Source organism: Gorilla gorilla, chromosome 2 (assembly GCF_029281585.2).
Source record: "Gorilla gorilla gorilla isolate KB3781 chromosome 2, NHGRI_mGorGor1-v2.1_pri, whole genome shotgun sequence".
NCBI lineage: Eukaryota > Metazoa > Chordata > Mammalia > Primates > Hominidae > Gorilla > Gorilla gorilla.
The window spans coordinates 104,830,267-104,847,678 of record NC_086017.1 but is presented as its reverse complement, the minus strand read 5'-3'; the positions used below and the strand labels follow the sequence as shown (position 1 = coordinate 104,847,678).

The window sequence follows — 17,412 nt, the reverse complement described above, 5'->3', positions numbered from 1 at the left end:
TCCAGGCTGGGTGACAGAGTGAGACCCTGTCTCAAAAAAATAAAAATAAAAAAAAATTTATATGGTTCTAAATTCAGAACTATAAAAACAAGGTACAATCAGAAAGGAACTATTTGCTATCCCTCTGCCTTTTCCTTCCCTTCCCTTCCCTTATAGGTAACCATTTTCATTCGTGTTTAGTTCATCCTCCCATTATTTCTTTTTGAAAATACAAACAAGCGTATGGAGAAAATGGTATTTCAAGGACCATAATTTGGGCACTGTGAATATTCAATGCTATTGACTGGTTTATGTATTTGTGTATATATACAATATTTATATCTACCCTTCCTTTCTTCCTAAAACTTAGCATATTATATATATTCTTCTGCAGCATGCTTGTTTTAACTGAACAGTAAATTTTGAAGTACCCTGAAGCAGTATAATAAAATCTTCACTATTTTCTATAATTGCAAAATGCTCCCCTTTGAATGTTCCATCATTTATTCAGCCAGTTCTACGCTGAAGGACTTTTGTGTTTCCAGTGTTTTGTTTTTACAAAGAGTGCAATAAAAAGTAGGTGTGTAAAGGAGTCATTTCTTATTCTGAGTACAGATTCCAGGAAGTAGAACTATTAAAACAAAGAATAAATATAAATGTGATTGGCCGGACATGGTGGTTCACATCTGTAATCCCAGAACTTTGGGAGGCTGAGGCAGGTGGATCACCTGAGGTCAGGAGTTCGAGACCAGCCTGGCAAACATGGTGAAACCCCATTTCTACAAAAAAATTAGCTGGGCGTGGTGGCAGGCAACTGTAATCCCAGCTACTTACGGGGCTCAGGCAGCAGAATTGCTTGAACCCGGGAGGCGGAGGTTGCAGTGAGCCAAGATCGTGCCACTGCACTCCAGCCTGGGCTACAAGAGCAAGACTCCTTCTCAAAAAAAAAAAAAAAAAAAAAATATATATATATGATTTTTATAGATACAGCAATTTCCTTCTTCTTGCCCTCAAATAGTAACAAGTCAGGTAGAAAAAATGGGTCTGAAATTTGGTAGTACAAGAGAAATTTTCATTTTTAATTCTTCCTATAAACATTTCCCTCTGGTACAAATTAATTTTGAGTTGTTATATTGACAATATAAATGATTTAACATATATTGCTGGATAACTTTAGTTCTATATAAAATTTGTTTTAAAATAAAAACAGCAGGCATAATAAAAAGTAAAAAAAATTAAAAGTAACGTGGGATGAATGGTTTACAGACATGAGCTCTTTCCTGGATGTTCTCCTTCTGAAATTCTATGATTTTGTGAGCTAAGCTCTTATGGGATTTCCTAAAATAGGACAGATTTCAACCATTTTAAAGTAAATGGAACAAAAAAAGCTTTTACACCAAGCTTCTTTTCATTCCTATTTAATTCTATATTTTTAGTAAGTTTTGATATTTATAGAAAAGAAAGTAACCTTTGTTTAAATGCAAACCCATTTTCTTGGAATAATATATTACATATACAATGTAGGACTAAATTTGCAGATCCAGTGCCAAATACTCTACGTAGGCAGTTTAACAAGGACTTCCTGTTACCGACTAGCTCCAACGAAAATGATCTTCCTTTAATCTAAAGAATAGGCGTCTAACAGGCAGAACCAGATTCTCCAGGTGTGAAGTAAGCAATCTATTTTCACTTGCTATTAACAGCAAACGTACAACTTTATCTCTTATTTGACTTCATTATTTGGCTTTCAAATTAACAACATGAAAACTATACAGAAATTAGCCTGTGCCCTATAAGACAGAGATTTAGATAATTTGTTCAAAACATTACATGAGATGATATTCAGATATTCTCTCAAAGGCAGGACTCCAACACCGCAGGTGGAAAACCAACAAAAGGAAGAAAACAGAAAGGTAAATAATGACTCTTTTCTGTACTTTTTAATATGAGGTATCCATAGACTGACATCTGGTTATACTGCTACATTTAAAAATCACTCAACAAATAATGAGGGTTACTTGTTTTGCTCAGATTTGGACAGGGGTACCAGTAGCTGATTTGTTCACATATATTACTGACATGCTGACTGGGATCTGGGTATAAAGCTCTTGAAAATAGACTATGATAATAAAAATCAACTTTAGAGGAAAGAAAAAATTTTTAAGTCTTTTAAAAAGTAAGCTCTCATTTAAAAAATACTAGAAAGTCAGATGTAAAAACAAATCTAAAATTATTTCTTTTATAGACAGACTATGAATGTGCTTACTTTAGAGAACATTTTTATATTTCACTCTGAAAAGCAGCTTATACCCAAATTTGACACATACGTATAACCTTAAAAATCTGAAATAATTTGCTATAATGGTCTTAATTGCTTCATTGTTGTTTACTAGAATGTTCTAAAATTGAAAAAATGAGAAAATAATCTTGTGAAAGGGCTACCAGAAAATATCGAAGTACTCACTAACCTTTATAATATTTCAACTAGTACATTAAAAATACTTGTTATACCATTTAACATAAGTGTTACCATTTAATTGATAGTTTGAAAAATTTAAATCAGCATCATTTAAATACAACATATGTAGATAGGTTAGATACTTTCGAAGTTATAATTGTTACTATGTTAGAATTTAATAAATATTCCATTTCAAATCAAAATAATAATGACTTTTATATGTATTTTAAAGGTGGACTTGAGAATTGGCCACGTAATACCTGGAACACATTATCTTCATAGCTATGCAGTTTTAAATGTAATATAAAAATCATTTTATGTATGTACAGCTTACTTGAATCAGATAAAAGTTCAAAAATTATACATCATATTTAAACAAAAATGATCTTAATGTTGTTAAGCAAGTTAATTCAATAACTTATTTAGACTAAATAAAATGTAGAAAAAAGCATTGAAAGTTTACATTGCAAAAAAAAGTCAGATACTTCAAAATTAGACAATATATGCAATTTGCAATTTTTTTTTAGTTTTTAGAAACTACTATTTGGCCCTCACTTTAGCAGCCAAAGAGGTTAATATATTACAATAAGATCCTCTGCTTTCACTTGCACTAGAAAAATGTGGCAAGTTGACTTCATATACAAAAGCAACAGAATATTCTGTTTTCTCTTGGGTAAAAACTGGTCATATTTCTTGAAATGTTTTATTTAATCATTACAGTAACTATGAAAAGAAATGGCCTACTTTAAAAAAATCTATAAATACACTAAGTATCTATCCCAGGGCATATTTCTAAAAGTACAAGGTAATTTTTACTCATGTTTCTGTTTCTAGGGATTTTCAGTGTCTGTAATAGGGCAGAGAACCTTTTATTTGAGTCACACCAGTTTACTTTTCTATTTCCCAGAACAAGTTGTCCAAGTTGATTATCATACATACGAGTTAGTGTTCTTTCTTTTTTAAATATCATGTTTAAGCTCACAGATACAGTTCTTGCTAGTAAAATTCAAAACTGTATAGCAATGCTGTAAGTTAAACATAATAAAAGATGATTCATATTTGTATATAACTCTTCCAACATAATAAATTTAAGGTACAGAACAGACTGCATAAAATAGTATTTCATCAATTTCACCTAGTCTAAGCAATTAAATGATTTCACAACTATGAGCTTCATATTTTATGCTTATATGGAATCCTGTCCTTGCATGTTTTAAATTCTAACATGCTTATTTGTCTCATTTTGCCTAACATTCTAATTCATGAAGATATAAGATCAATAAATTGGATAGTTATACATATAGTTATGAGTATGCAACTACTAGAAAATGTAATTTATATACAGCATATAAACATATTTGAGTACCTATCAAGTCAATTTCTACACAGATGAACAAGGATTTAGGGAAACATTCTCAATTATGTTAATTCTATAAAGATAAGCAACTATGACTTTCAGTCAAAATGCACAGATACAGAAGTTACTCCCTCTTTCTCTAAACATACAGAATTTGATGTAATCGTAAGTTTAAAAAAGACAAATTTTAAAACAACATCACTAAATTTTAGAGTAAAAAAGCGAAGTTTTCTCCTGGCTCACACAGTGAAACTCCATCTCTACTAAAAATATAAAAAGTTAGTTGGGTGTGGTGGCGGGCACATGTAGTCCCAGCTACTCTGGAGGCTGAGGCAGGAGAATGGCGTGAACCCGGAAGGCGGAGCTTGCAGTGAGCCGAGATGGTGCCACTGCACTCCAGCCTGGGCGACAGAGAGAGACTCCGTCTCAGAAAAAAAAAAAAACAGAAGTTTTCAGGTGCCAGAAATGATGAGGAAACATACTTAAAGCCAAAGTGAAGAGTAGTAATTAAAGCTAATTACACTGGGCAAATACTTTACCTTAAAGCTGAGGTTTAGAGTTTGTTGCATTATAGGGAACTAAAACTGAGTTTCCTAGATGAAACAGTTAACTAGGAATAATACAACATAATCTGTATACAAAGACAGGAATAACTCTGTTGACTTGCCCAGGATTATAGCAGGAAGTGAGATATCCACTTAGGCTATAAAAATCACTAGAGAAAAATTAGGCCTACATAATACTACCTGGGCTACAATGGGCAAACTCTATGGGGCGTTGGTAGTGACAATCAAAAAAATAGCCTCAATGTATCCATAATTTATCAGGACACTCAGAGCATTCTTGTATAACTCCCCGATGAAGCTAGGCTACTGACGAATTTCACTAAATACACTTGCCCACATTTAACAGAGTGGTCACCAGTCAGTGGCCACAGCAAACATAGGAATTTACTCCTAAGAAACTAGAAATAACCTAATAATGTAAAGGATCTTTCACATAAATATTCTCTAAATGTTCAAAAGAAATACAGGCATAGGATCCATAAACCAAGACAAACACAGTATAACCTTTATAGCTCGCTTTAAACATCGTTTACATAATATGCATTGCCATGATGTATAACACTGAAAGGAAACCTGATTCTATTTCCATGTTTTGCCTTTAATATCAATAATGTATACAGATATTAAAAAAAGAATATTTTGTTTTTTGCTTGTAAATTCATTAAGATTAATAAATAAAAAGGACATATTAATATATTTTAAAGGGCTCCTTAAAGTACCTTTTATTCAAATATAAAAGTGTGGTGCTTGTTCAGGGAATTATATTACATGGATAAAAATCCAGGAAAAAAAACAACCTTTATAGAGGTCAGACTCAAATATCCTGCTTTCCAAAATCAGTGGCAGTAAAATGCACCTTCTCAAAGGCACTTCACAGGAAAATTCACCTTCCCAGAGGCCTGTGTACACTGTGCTCCAATAGCAATTTGAAATAGTCTATTTCTTAAAAATTTTTAAACTATGATGCTTTAGAAAAAGGCTTTTGATTACTTTATTTCTAATTTTTTAAAAAAGAGGCTGGGTGCACTGGCTCATGCCTATAATCCCAGCACTTTGGGAGGCTGAGGTGGGAAGATTGCTTGAGCCCAGGAGTTAGAGATCAGCCTGAGCAACATAGCGAGACCTCATCTTTACAAAAAATTTTTAAAAATCAGCCAAGCACAGTGGCATGCAACTGTAGTCCCAGCTACTCGGGAGGCTGAGGGAGAAGGATCTCTTGAGCCTGGGAGGTAGAGGCTGCAGTGAGCCGCAATTGAGCCACTATACTCTAGCCTGGGTGATAGCGTGAGATCCTATCTCAAAAATAAAACAAAACAACACGCCCAAAAAAGGACAAAGATCTTTCCAGTCATAAAAACGTTAGAGGGAGTTGTTTCAGGATTTGTTCCAAACCATGCAACCAAAGAGAAAGTTCAAGATGTTGTAGTTCTTGAGGAATGTGAAAATTAAAGATTGTTAAAAGCTACTGAGCCATTGCATAAATATAGGACTTAATTTTTATGGATAGAAAATCAAAATCTGTTTTGTTTGATGCCACTTTCTCTTTCTCTCACCTCTGAGCTTCTAACATTGTGACTCTTTCTTTTTCCCTATATTTACACGGGTGCAAGTCAGTTTAAAAAATAATAATGTGGCAACTAGCACTTCAGCTATATATGCTGTATTTTTAAGAATTCATAGTCAAGGTAGAAGGATCCCTTGAGGCTAAGAGTTCAAGACCAGCCTGGACAAAAGAGCGAGATCCTTTCTCTATTAATTGATTAATTAATTTTTAAAAAACAATTCATAGTGACAAGCTAGTACAAGAGAAGGAAACAGAAATTTGGTTAGATGACTATGACTTGAAGCAGAAGAAAATATAAGAATCCCAATCTCCATATAGTACCAAATATAAAATTCAATATTTCTTAGACTTTCTGTAAACATCAGTCTGTGAGATCCAAATTATTTTTCTTCTTTTATAGTGTAAAGTGATCAATTTGGTCTGATTATATTAAAGATCCTAATAAAGCTTCAAACAACAACATTATTTTAGATCCTATATGCTATATTATCTCCTGCTAAATTTTTTCTTTTAAATAGATATAGTATGTATATTAGTAATATAATACAGTATTTAATATAGATAAACATTATTTGTGTATATTTCACTAGGATAACCAATTTCTACTCAATAGACAATAGGGGAAAAAGAACAGATTTGCAATCAAGTAGATATGTCTAAACGTAGGATCTGCCACCTTTTAGTTGTGTGGCCTTAGGCAAGTCACTTTAAAATTCCCCTTATTTGGACGTTGCTTTTCTTGGACTGGACTGTTTCTTTAATTTTCTTAATGTCTGAAAGGCCATGAAAATAATACAAAGAAAATGGAGAAAATAAAGTTCTTAAAGAAATTATTTTAAAAAAAAGCAAGCCCGTAAATACATGAGTTTCTAGGTTGAAAAGACCAACTAAATGTTTACCAAATAAATGCATCAAGACCTACCCCAGATCACATTATTGTGAAATTTCAGAACACCAGGAATATGAAAAAGAGGTCAAGAATTTCATGAAAGGAAATATAAAAACAGATCTACAAAATATCAGAAAACACAGGGCAGAATATTCAGAGGTAACAAAACTAGAAGACGTAGTAACAAAACTTTCAAAATTTTGAGGGAATATAATTTCCAACTGAAAATTATATCCATAGAAAATATAGTATTCAAGTATAGGACAGAATAAAAATATTTTCAGTAATGAAAATTATCATTGAATTTATGTTTTGAAAAGGAGCTACGGTACACTCCCAAATCAAGGAGATAAACCAAGAAAGGTGAGGAATTAGAAATCAAAAAGAGAGAATATAAAAGAGGAAAAAAATTCTAACACAATCAGGTTACATTAGAGTTTCCAGGAAAGGAGACTCAAAAGATGAATAAAATGAAATAAAAATATATATATTCTATATTTAAATATGTCAAGAGGATATTTTCAATTCACTTCAGTTTTAGAATGAATTAGTGATGTATGTACAAAATTAAGCAGGTGAAAAACTTTGGTAATTAACATTTTCTTAAAATTAAATGTTATATGTTTCTTGATCTATGCGGTAGTTACATGGATGTATTTACTTTGTGAAAAATCACCATAATATACATTTATGTTCTGGGGGACTTTCTGTATATATAAATATGTCAATAAGACGTTTTCCTAAATATATTCATTTTCTATCTCTATCCATTGAAAAAACTTAGAAATAATTTAAAAAATTACTTGAGAAAGGAAATATAGCTATAGTACCTTAGGTGACTCACATATAAATAATATTTGGGTAGTCACAATAATGTAAACACAAAATATTGATTAACCAAAATTTGTGATATAACTGTATTAAAAGGGGGAAGGTGAGGGAAGAATGGGGGTATGAGAGAAGATTAAATCCACATCTTCCATAGAAGAAATTCAATAAAATAACTAAAACCAAAAAAGCAGCTGGGTGCGGTGGCTCACACCTGTAATCCCAGCACTTTGGGAGACTGAGGCGGGTGGATCACTTGAGGTTAGGAGTTCAAGACCAGCCTGGCCAACAGGGTAAAACCCCATCTCTATTAAAAATACAAAAATTAGCTGGGCGTGGTGGCAGGCGCCTGTAATTCCAGCTACTCAGGAGGCTGAGGCAAGGAGAAATCACTTGAACCGGGGAGGAGGAGGTTGCAGTAAACTGAGATCACACCATTGCACTCCAGCCTGTGTGACAACAGCGAAACTCTGTCTCAAAAAAAATAAATAAAATAAAACTGAAGAAGCAAAAATACCTACACATGCAAATTACCTAGAAACAGGAGTTTAGATGCAACATATAGCTAAGGAGCTGAAAATGACTGCCTTTATGACTGTCTTTAAGGAATGGAGAATTGGAAAGGGGATGTGGTACGGCAGGTAAGGGTCAGATATATATCTTCAGAAGCCTTGACATGACTTGACTTGTTAACTTGTGTACATGCATTATTAATTTGAGGGAAAAAATAACATTTTTAAAAAGCTTATTTAAAAAGTTTATGGCTATATTAAATGTGACATGGTATCTTCAACACTTTGGGGAATAATTTATTTTCAGCATCAATATAGTAATACTAGAAAGAGCTTACAGATTAGGAAGTCATAAATACCACTAAACCAAAAAATGAACACTAGGAAGCTATACAAGATAAATTACTAAGCCAACTTACTTTAACATCAAATTTTCTCTATACTGAAAAGAAGACTAGTTCTTATCTTATCAGATAATAAAACATGGGTGATAATTCTGCTTTCACAAAGTTGCCACATGGTAAAAAGTTTCCACATTACTTCCCAATAGTTTTATATGTCTTTAAGTATCTATACCTGGATAAGCATCAAATATTTTATACAATATTTGGCCAGGCATGGTGGTTTGTACCTGTAATCCCAGCATTTTGGGAGGCTGAGGCGGGCAGATCACTTGAGGTCAGGAGTTCAAGACGAGCCTGGCCAACATGGTGAAACCTTGTCTCTACCAGAAATACAAAAATTAGCTGGGCATGGTGATGGGCACCTGTAGTCTCAGGAACTCGGGAGGCTGACGCAGGAGAATCGCTTCAAACCCAGGAGGCGGAGATTGCAGTGAGCTGAGATCATGACACTGCACTCCAGCCTCGGTAACAGAGCGAGACCCTGTCTCAAAAAAAAAAATTATATATATATATATATATATATATTATAATATTAAACACGAAAGACAAAAACTTTTTAACACCTAAAATTGGCAATTCTTTCTATAGTATCGTCTAATATTCCTCCTGACTAATCTTCCTTTCATAATTGTTCCAGGTTTAGTATCATTCATAGCTCATTTTTTTCCTTGGATCTTATAGAAACACTAGCTTTGGTTAGCTCTACTCTGAAGGTAGAGAAACTGTTCCTTGCCAGTAAAGTAGAATATAGACAATAAAAATATGCAGAGGAAGAGGCGTATGGAATCTCCTTCCAGCTTAGAAGTCCCCTATTTACATAAATTGTACTGACTGAACTTTTTTACCTTTACTATAGCAAATCAGTGGCAAAAACAAAAGATTACCAGCTATTTGAATTAAATATTTAAAATAGGTGAAATAAATAGTAGAATGCTCTAAGTGCATTTCAGCAACGAAAACTTGCTCTTAAATGTTTCCCACCGGTACTTAAAATGCTCAGCAATATAGTCATGTGGCAATAAAGTAATATAGCAAATGTTTCCGAATAAACTTTTAATATCTATAAAACACCTTTTCCTGACAAAAACAGATTTCAAGGTCTTATCCCTTGTGATCTGGCTCTTTTCCCAACCACTTAACTGACCTAATTGCCTCTTTTCAGAACTCACCCTAAATGATCTAACACCACTGAAAAACCTTCATAGCATAGTAAAGCTATGCTATATCATAGTGAAGTTACTATGCTCTAGTATGCTATACTATCGTATAAAGAGTTGAGTCCTTCAAACTATACTGCCAGAATCTGAATCTCAACTCTACCACTAGCTGACAACATGGTTCAATTACTAAAGCTGAGATCGTAATTTCATTATCTATAGAATAGATATCATGACAATACTTGTTCTTATAAGAACATAAAACACACTTAGTGCCTGGCACATATTAAGAGCTCAAGTAAATCTAAGATATCAAGATCTCAACATAAGAACTCAAGTAAATATAAGACTCATCAAGGTGTTGGGAAAGAATAAAGACCCTCTACTTTCTCCTCTAAATACTAACTCTATGAGGTACCAGAATGAATAAAAACCCTTGATCTCATGGAGTTAATACTGGGAGGAGAAAGTAGACAATTAAGTTAATATAAATAAGTAAAATACATGGTATGTTAAATAGTGAAAAATGCTAAGAAAAATAAAGCTGGGAAGGGTCAGAGAGTTGAAAGAAGGTATAGTTCAAAATAGGGTGACAAAGAACATCCTAACTCAGGAGTGACATTTCAGTAAGGACTGGGTTGGGGAAATACGTCACATACTACATGGGAAAGAACACTTCAAATAGAAGAGAAGGCAAGCGCCAAGGCCCTAAAGCCAGATGGTGCCGGATTTGTGTGAGAACAGCAAGGACAGTGAGACTGAAGCAGAGAAAGGGAGAGTTGTAGGAGGTGAGGTCGGAGGTAACAGAAGGGGTGAAGTCATTGTGGAGCTTTGTAGGCTCTAGTTTTTCCTCTAAGAGATAATGCCAAAGGAGGATTTTAGGCACAGGAATGACATGGTCTGACCTACATTTTAACTCTGAATTCTGTGTTAAGAAAAGACCAGAGGTTTTGTGGTGGGGGCAGGATGGGGGGTAGTTGGTGCAAAAAGGAAACAAGGAGAACACTTAGGAGACTATCGTTAACAATCAAGATGAAAAATAACAGGGACTTGGCCAGTTGCGGTGGCTCATGCCTGTAATCCCAGCACTTTGGGAAGCCAAGATGGGCGGCGGATCATGAGGTCAAGAGTTCAAGACCAACCTGACCAATATGGTGAAACCCTATCTCTACTAAAAATACAAAAATTAGCCAGGCATGGTGGCATGTGCCTGCAGTCCCAGCTACTCGGGAGGCTGAGGCAGAAGAATCGATTGAACCTGGGAGATGGAGGGTGCAGTGAGCCAAGATTGTGCCACTGCACTCCAGCCTAGGCAACAGAGGGAGACTCTGTCTCAAAAATAAAAAATTAACAAAAATAACAGGGACTTGAACCAGGGAGATGGTAAGAGGTGGCTAGATCCAAATACATTTTGAAAGAGATGTTGACAAGATTTGCTGTGCTTGCATATGAAATGTAGGAAAAAAAAAGTCAAGAATGACTTCCAGCCAGGCGCGGCGGCTCACAGCTGTAATCCCAGCACTTTGGGAGGCCGAAGAGGGCGGATCGCCTGAGGTCAGGAGTTTGCGACCAGCCTGGCCAACATGGTGAAACCCTGTCGTTAATAAAAATACAAAAATTAGCTGGGCGTGGTGGCACACGCCTGTAGTCCCAGCCACTCGGGAGGCTGAGGCAGGAGAATCGCTTGAACCCGGAAGGCGGAGGTTGCAGTGAGCCGAGACCACACCACTGCACTCTGGCCTAGGGGACAGAGTGAGACTCGGTCTCAAAAAACAAACAAAAAAAGATTTCCGAGTCTCTGGTCTGAGCAACTGGAAAAATAGAGTTGCCAGAAGAGAGATGGGGCAGTTTACGGGTTCACAGGAAGATTATGAGCTCATTTTGGACAGAGGCATTCAAATGCAGCTGTCAGGTAGGCAGTTTTTTAAGAGCAACCTAAACTGGAGATACAAATTTGGGTCATCAGCTTACAAACAGCATTTAATGCCATGAGACTAAAAAATGATGATGGATAAAAATGAGACTGAGTCTAAAATCTTCCAATATTTACAGGTGGGGAAGATAAGGAGTAGCCAGGAAAAAGAAAATAGTGATAAAGGAAGAGCCAAAAAGGTAAGAGAAAAAAAACAGGAGAAATACTTTTCTTCAAAGTGTCTCAAGAAATGATTGTGTTAAGTGCTATAGGGTTAAAATCATCAAGTCCTATTGCTTCTAGTTTCAAAAATATATCCTGATGGTTCCCATTTACTCCATCTCTATCATTAAAGTCTCTTCTGTGAACTACTCCCACCCCCTCCCCAGGAAACTATTCTCTATATAGAAAGCAACAACATCTTTTAAAAATATAAATCAGGGCCAGGCATGGTGGCTCATGCCTGTAATCTTAGCACTCTGGGAGGACAAGGCGAACAGATGGCTTGAGCCCAGGAGTTCAAGACTGGCCTGGACAACACAGGGACACCCTGTATCAGTTTAAAATTTTTTTAAATTACAATTCAAAATGAAAAAATATATACAAATCATGTCAATATCCTATTTATCTTTTAACTGTCTTCTACTGCACCTAGAATAAAATCTAAACTCCTTCCTTTGGCCCACAAGTCCTTTATGATGTGGTCCATGCCTACCTTTCTACTTCATTCTTCCCATGTTACTCCTCTCATTCCTTTCTATCTACATTCACTTTGTTCTTATGCAATAACTCTGTTCCTAAAACATATCAGTCTCATTCACTGCCTTGGCAACCCAACTCCTATACCTACAATACACTCCCTCGGCTCTTCATCTGCCTGGCTTCTCAACATTTAGTCTCACATCTCAAATATCTGCTTAGAGACCCTGCCTCATTATTGTATCAAAACCTAAAATTATCCCGTTTATCTTTTAAATTGTATATTGTCCTTCTCACCCTAAATTATAAATTCCTCAAGGACAGAAAATGTTAAATATATATTACAGCATTTAAAACTTATATACATATAAGACTTCAATGACTATTTCACAAAATACCAGTCCTTTAAAACCAAAGGAATATTACCAGGACATTGGTTTAACCTTTTACCCAAAACAGGCATCATTTCTGTAACATGCCTGCCTGGAGTCATCATTCCAGAACATCTTGAAAATGTCCAGTGATGGCAAACTCAGCACCTCATGAAGCAGCTCATTTCATCTTGGGAAAGCAATATTTGTTTGAAAAGTCTTCTTTATACTCAATCAAACCTCTTTCCATGTAATTTCCACCCACTGCCCTTTGGAGTTATGCCAAGTAAGTCTAATCTCACTTGCATACACAGACCTTTGTTTAGAAGATAGCTGTATACACACCCTACATCTTCTCTTTCACAGGACAAATATTACCATTTATTTCAATGAGTCTCCATTTGGTATGGTTTTCCAATCTCATCCTTTCCATGCTAGTTTGGTAATTCCTAACTTAAGAATTTCCATCTCAAAATATGCTCAGAAGTTCATTGAGTTCCCCTTACCCTTGCAATTTGCTCTGAATAGCATAGAGTTGGCAGAGTTTAGTTTATCCATACATCAGACTATTATTTATAAAAGCATAGTGACTATTCTGATGGTTCTGACAGAAAGCTTAATTAGGCTGGGAGCGGTGGCTCACACCTGTAATCCCAGCACTTTGGGAGGCCAAGGTGGGCGGATCACGAGGTCAGGAGTTTGAGATCAGCCTGGCCAATATGGTGAAACCCTGTCTCTACCAAAAATACAAAAATTAGCCGGGCATGGTGGCAGGCACCTGTAATCCCAGCTACTCAGGAGGCTGAGGCAGGAGAATCACTTAAACCCAGGAGGCAGAAGTTGCAGTGAGCCGAGGTCACACCACTGCATGCCAGCCTGGGCATCAGAGCAAGACTCCATCTCCAAAAAAAAAAAAAAGAAAAGCTTAATTAATTAAAATCTCCAATACTTTCATAGACACTATTGTGAACCCAAGGGTCTTCTACTCTGTAGATACGAAAATATTTTTCTTATAGCTAGATGAAATATTTTAAATCTATTCCTGTTAAATATATTTTTGTTATTTTTAGTATAAAGTTCCACACTATTTTAATCTTTGAATCCCTACCCTGTACTTCAACATACTAAAGATTCCTCCAAATTTTACACCATCTACACATTTGTTAAGTATGCCTCCTATGACAACATCCAGATTAATAAAAATATTTCCATAAACATATCAAACACTGAGTCCTACAGCATAACAGCATCACATTCAGAGACCTTTTTTTTCTGGTTGATATTAATATTATATGTGGTCCAATGAGCTATCTGTACTCCCTAACAGCCTCTTCTTATCTTCAAAAATGTCATGAAAGACATTTCTAAAATCAAGTTGCTCTGTGATAATAGCATTTTACTGCTTTTTATTCCCTTCATTTTATATGTATGTATGTCATTTCATATATATATCATTAAATATAAATTATGTACATCAATTTGATTCTTACAGATAATTACCAACACAGCATGTGATAAGTGTCAATATTATTATTACTCCTAAAATAAGATTTTATATAAATATATTCTCATGTTTATAAAAGTATCACCTAACACAAATTGATATAAATTTTGTTCTAAGACAGTCTGGATATCTTTGCAAAAGAATGCTAAGAATGAGAAATCAGCATAATCAAACCAATGTTTTCATATATATGCAACAGCTAGAAAAAACATTATGCCAAGTAATACGTTAATTCAGAGGCTTCGGAAAATTTAAAATAAATTCAATATTATCCATATACCTTAACGTTCTCATATAAAATCTGTACTGTCACTACAAATGGTTTTAACTGAATGATGCATATTTAGCAAAATGGGTACTTTTTAATATTACATTGGCCAAATTAACCGGAAACAGTATCTTTAGTAACAAGGGCATTTTTGGCATCTGAAGACTAATCCTATAGGTTGAAGGTATAGTCAAAAGCATTCTTTATTAAAAAAAAAAACTATCATGTGACAAATATTTTTGACCAACTGTGTCTGCATCACTGCTTTCTCAGCTATTGCACACAACTAAATGGCACTCACATGCAAAGTAACTTACAAATTATTTTATATTACTTTCCCTATTTAAATGGTTTTTATGAGGAAACTCATTGGTTTTTTCTAACTTTTTAACCTCATTTGAGAAAACTAGGAGAATTTTTGCTGGGATATAGACAGTTATGTGAAGTCAACTGCTACTGGGGAAAAAATACCAAATTTCTACTTGTTCAACACAAAAATTTTTACTTCTTAGGAGGAAAGGGAAGATGAAAGACCGACTTCAAGAACTAAAGCAGAGAACAAAGGAAATTGAACTCTCTAGAGACAGTCATGTATCAACTACAGAAACAGAGGAACAAGGGGTGTTTCTACAGCAAGCTGTTATTTATGAAAGAGAGCCTGTAGCTGAGAGACACCTACATGAAATCCAAAAACTACAAGAAAGTATTAACAATTTGGCAGATAATGTTCAAAAATTTGGGCAGCAACAGAAAAGTCTGGTGGCTTCAATGAGAAGGTTTAGTCTACTTAAGAGAGAGTCTACCATTACAAAGGAGATAAAAATCCAGGCAGAATACATCAACAGAAGTTTGAATGATTTAGTTAAAGAAGTTAAAAAGTCAGAGGTTGAAAATGGTCCATCTTCAGTGGTCACAAGGATACTTAAATCTCAGCATGCTGCAATGTTCCGCCATTTTCAGCAAATCATGTTTATATACAATGACACAATAGCAGCAAAGCAAGAGAAGTGCAAGACATTTATTTTGCGTCAGCTTGAAGTTGCTGGAAAAGAGATGTCTGAAGAAGATGTAAATGATATGCTTCATCAAGGAAAATGGGAAGTTTTTAATGAAAGCTTACTTACAGAAATCAATATCACTAAAGCACAACTTTCAGAGATTGAACAGAGACACAAGGAACTTGTTAATTTGGAGAACCAAATAAAGGATTTAAGGGATCTTTTCATTCAGATATCTCTTTTAGTAGAGGAACAAGGCGAGAGCATCAACAATATTGAAATGACAGTGAATAGTACAAAAGAGTATGTTAACAATACTAAAGAGAAATTTGGACTAGCTGTAAAATACAAAAAAAGAAATCCTTGCAGAGTACTGTGTTGTTGGTGCTGTCCATGCTGTAGCTCAAAATAAAGAAGCTATTTTAAAACTTTTTCCAGCTTTACGGTAAAGATAGCTTATATTTCAGTGTCTTGTATTGTTTTTCTCCATCTCATGGATCCACTCACATACCTTTCATCACTGTTAAGTTGTAATTTTCCCCTTTAACCCTAACCCACTAAAATTTCAGAAACTTCTGTAGCCAGTTACATAAAACACGCTTTTATTTAATTAAAGTACAAAAAAATACAGTTACCATCAACTCACAAATTAACTATTGAAAATGAGATGAATAATCTTAGTCTTCTGGTCAGGTATCAAGCTCTATATTATACATTTCTCTCATCTGTTAAGTAGTAATGACTACCTAGGCAATCCATTTGGCTGACTGGAGAATATTTTAATAGTTAAGAATCATGCTACAATAAAGCTAAACCAAACTAGAACCTTTATCAAATCTTTTCTCTTTTGAGACGGAGTTTCACTCTGTCACCCAGGCTGGAGTGCAGTGGCATGATCCTGGCTCACTGCAATCTCCACCTCCCGGTTTCAAGCGATTCTTGTGCCTTGGCCTCCTGAGTAGCTGGGATTACAGGTGTGCACCACCACGCTCGGTTAATTTTTGTATTTTTAGTAGAGGGGGTGGTTTTGCTATGCTGGCGAGGCTGGTCTCAAATTCCTGACCTCCAGTGATCCGCCCCCCTGGGCCTCCCAAAGTGTTGGAATTACAGGCGTGAGCCACCATGCCCAGCCCTTTATCAAATCTTTTATCCTCAGAAGGTAACTTAACTCAATGTCAACAGATCAGGGAAAACTCAACTATGTACTTGAAGAATCTAATTTGTAACTGGGAGCTGAATCTAGCTTAAGGAATAAGAAGATGAGTTAAGGTATTGCTTTCTTGAACTCGGGTCCATACAGGGCAATGTATTACAGACTGGCAGATAAAGTCAAATTAAAGGCAACTGTATTCTTGAATATTTTACCATGACTTTAAGATAATGCTATACTATACTATAAGCTAGAGATACAGTCTAAATTCACACAACACGGGAATAGAGTTTTGCAACTCACATTCTAATGGAGAAAGCAGATAAATACAAATATTAGATAATGTTAAGTTCTGGGCAGAGACTTAAAAGGGCAATGAAATGAGACAGAGACTGTCAAGGGTGCTTCTTTAGATTGGGTAGTCAGCAAAGACCTTTCTGAAAGGTGAAATTTACGTGAAGATCTGAATGAGTACAAGGGAGGGTATAATTCCAGGCATAGGAAACAAATAGTACAAAGACCCTGAGGAGGGTCTGACTAACTCTGTGCAAAGAAAAATAACAATCCAGCTGGGGCATAGTCAGAAAAGAGCAGTGAGATATGAGATGAGGTTAAGAAAGGTCAGCAAGGGCTAGATGTAAGGTTTTGTAAGCCATGGAAAGAAGTCTGAAGTTTACACAAGTGTAATCAACACAAGGATCTCAGATTTTTCTAGACCTAATGGTAATATTATATAATTTACACTTGAAAAAGATCATTCTATCTACCGTATGAAGAATGGGTTAGAATGGATTTG

At 35.2% G+C, this 17,412-nt stretch overlaps 2 protein-coding genes across 7 annotated transcripts in view; one reads left to right on the top strand and one right to left on the bottom strand.

Annotated features, from left to right (window-relative positions):
• ARL13B (ARF like GTPase 13B) overlaps positions 1–17,412 on the bottom strand; it is a 75,675-nt gene that overhangs the window by 25,143 nt on the left and 33,120 nt on the right. The gene's annotated exons all lie outside the window — the stretch shown is intronic.
• Positions 1,657–15,896, top strand: STX19 (syntaxin 19). Its single transcript, XM_055383694.2, has 3 exons — positions 1,657–1,892; positions 11,767–11,826; positions 14,981–15,896. Exon 3 carries the CDS (start codon positions 14,994–14,996, stop codon positions 15,876–15,878), a length of 885 nt encoding a protein of 294 aa, XP_055239669.1. The 5' UTR covers positions 1,657–1,892; positions 11,767–11,826; positions 14,981–14,993; the 3' UTR covers positions 15,879–15,896.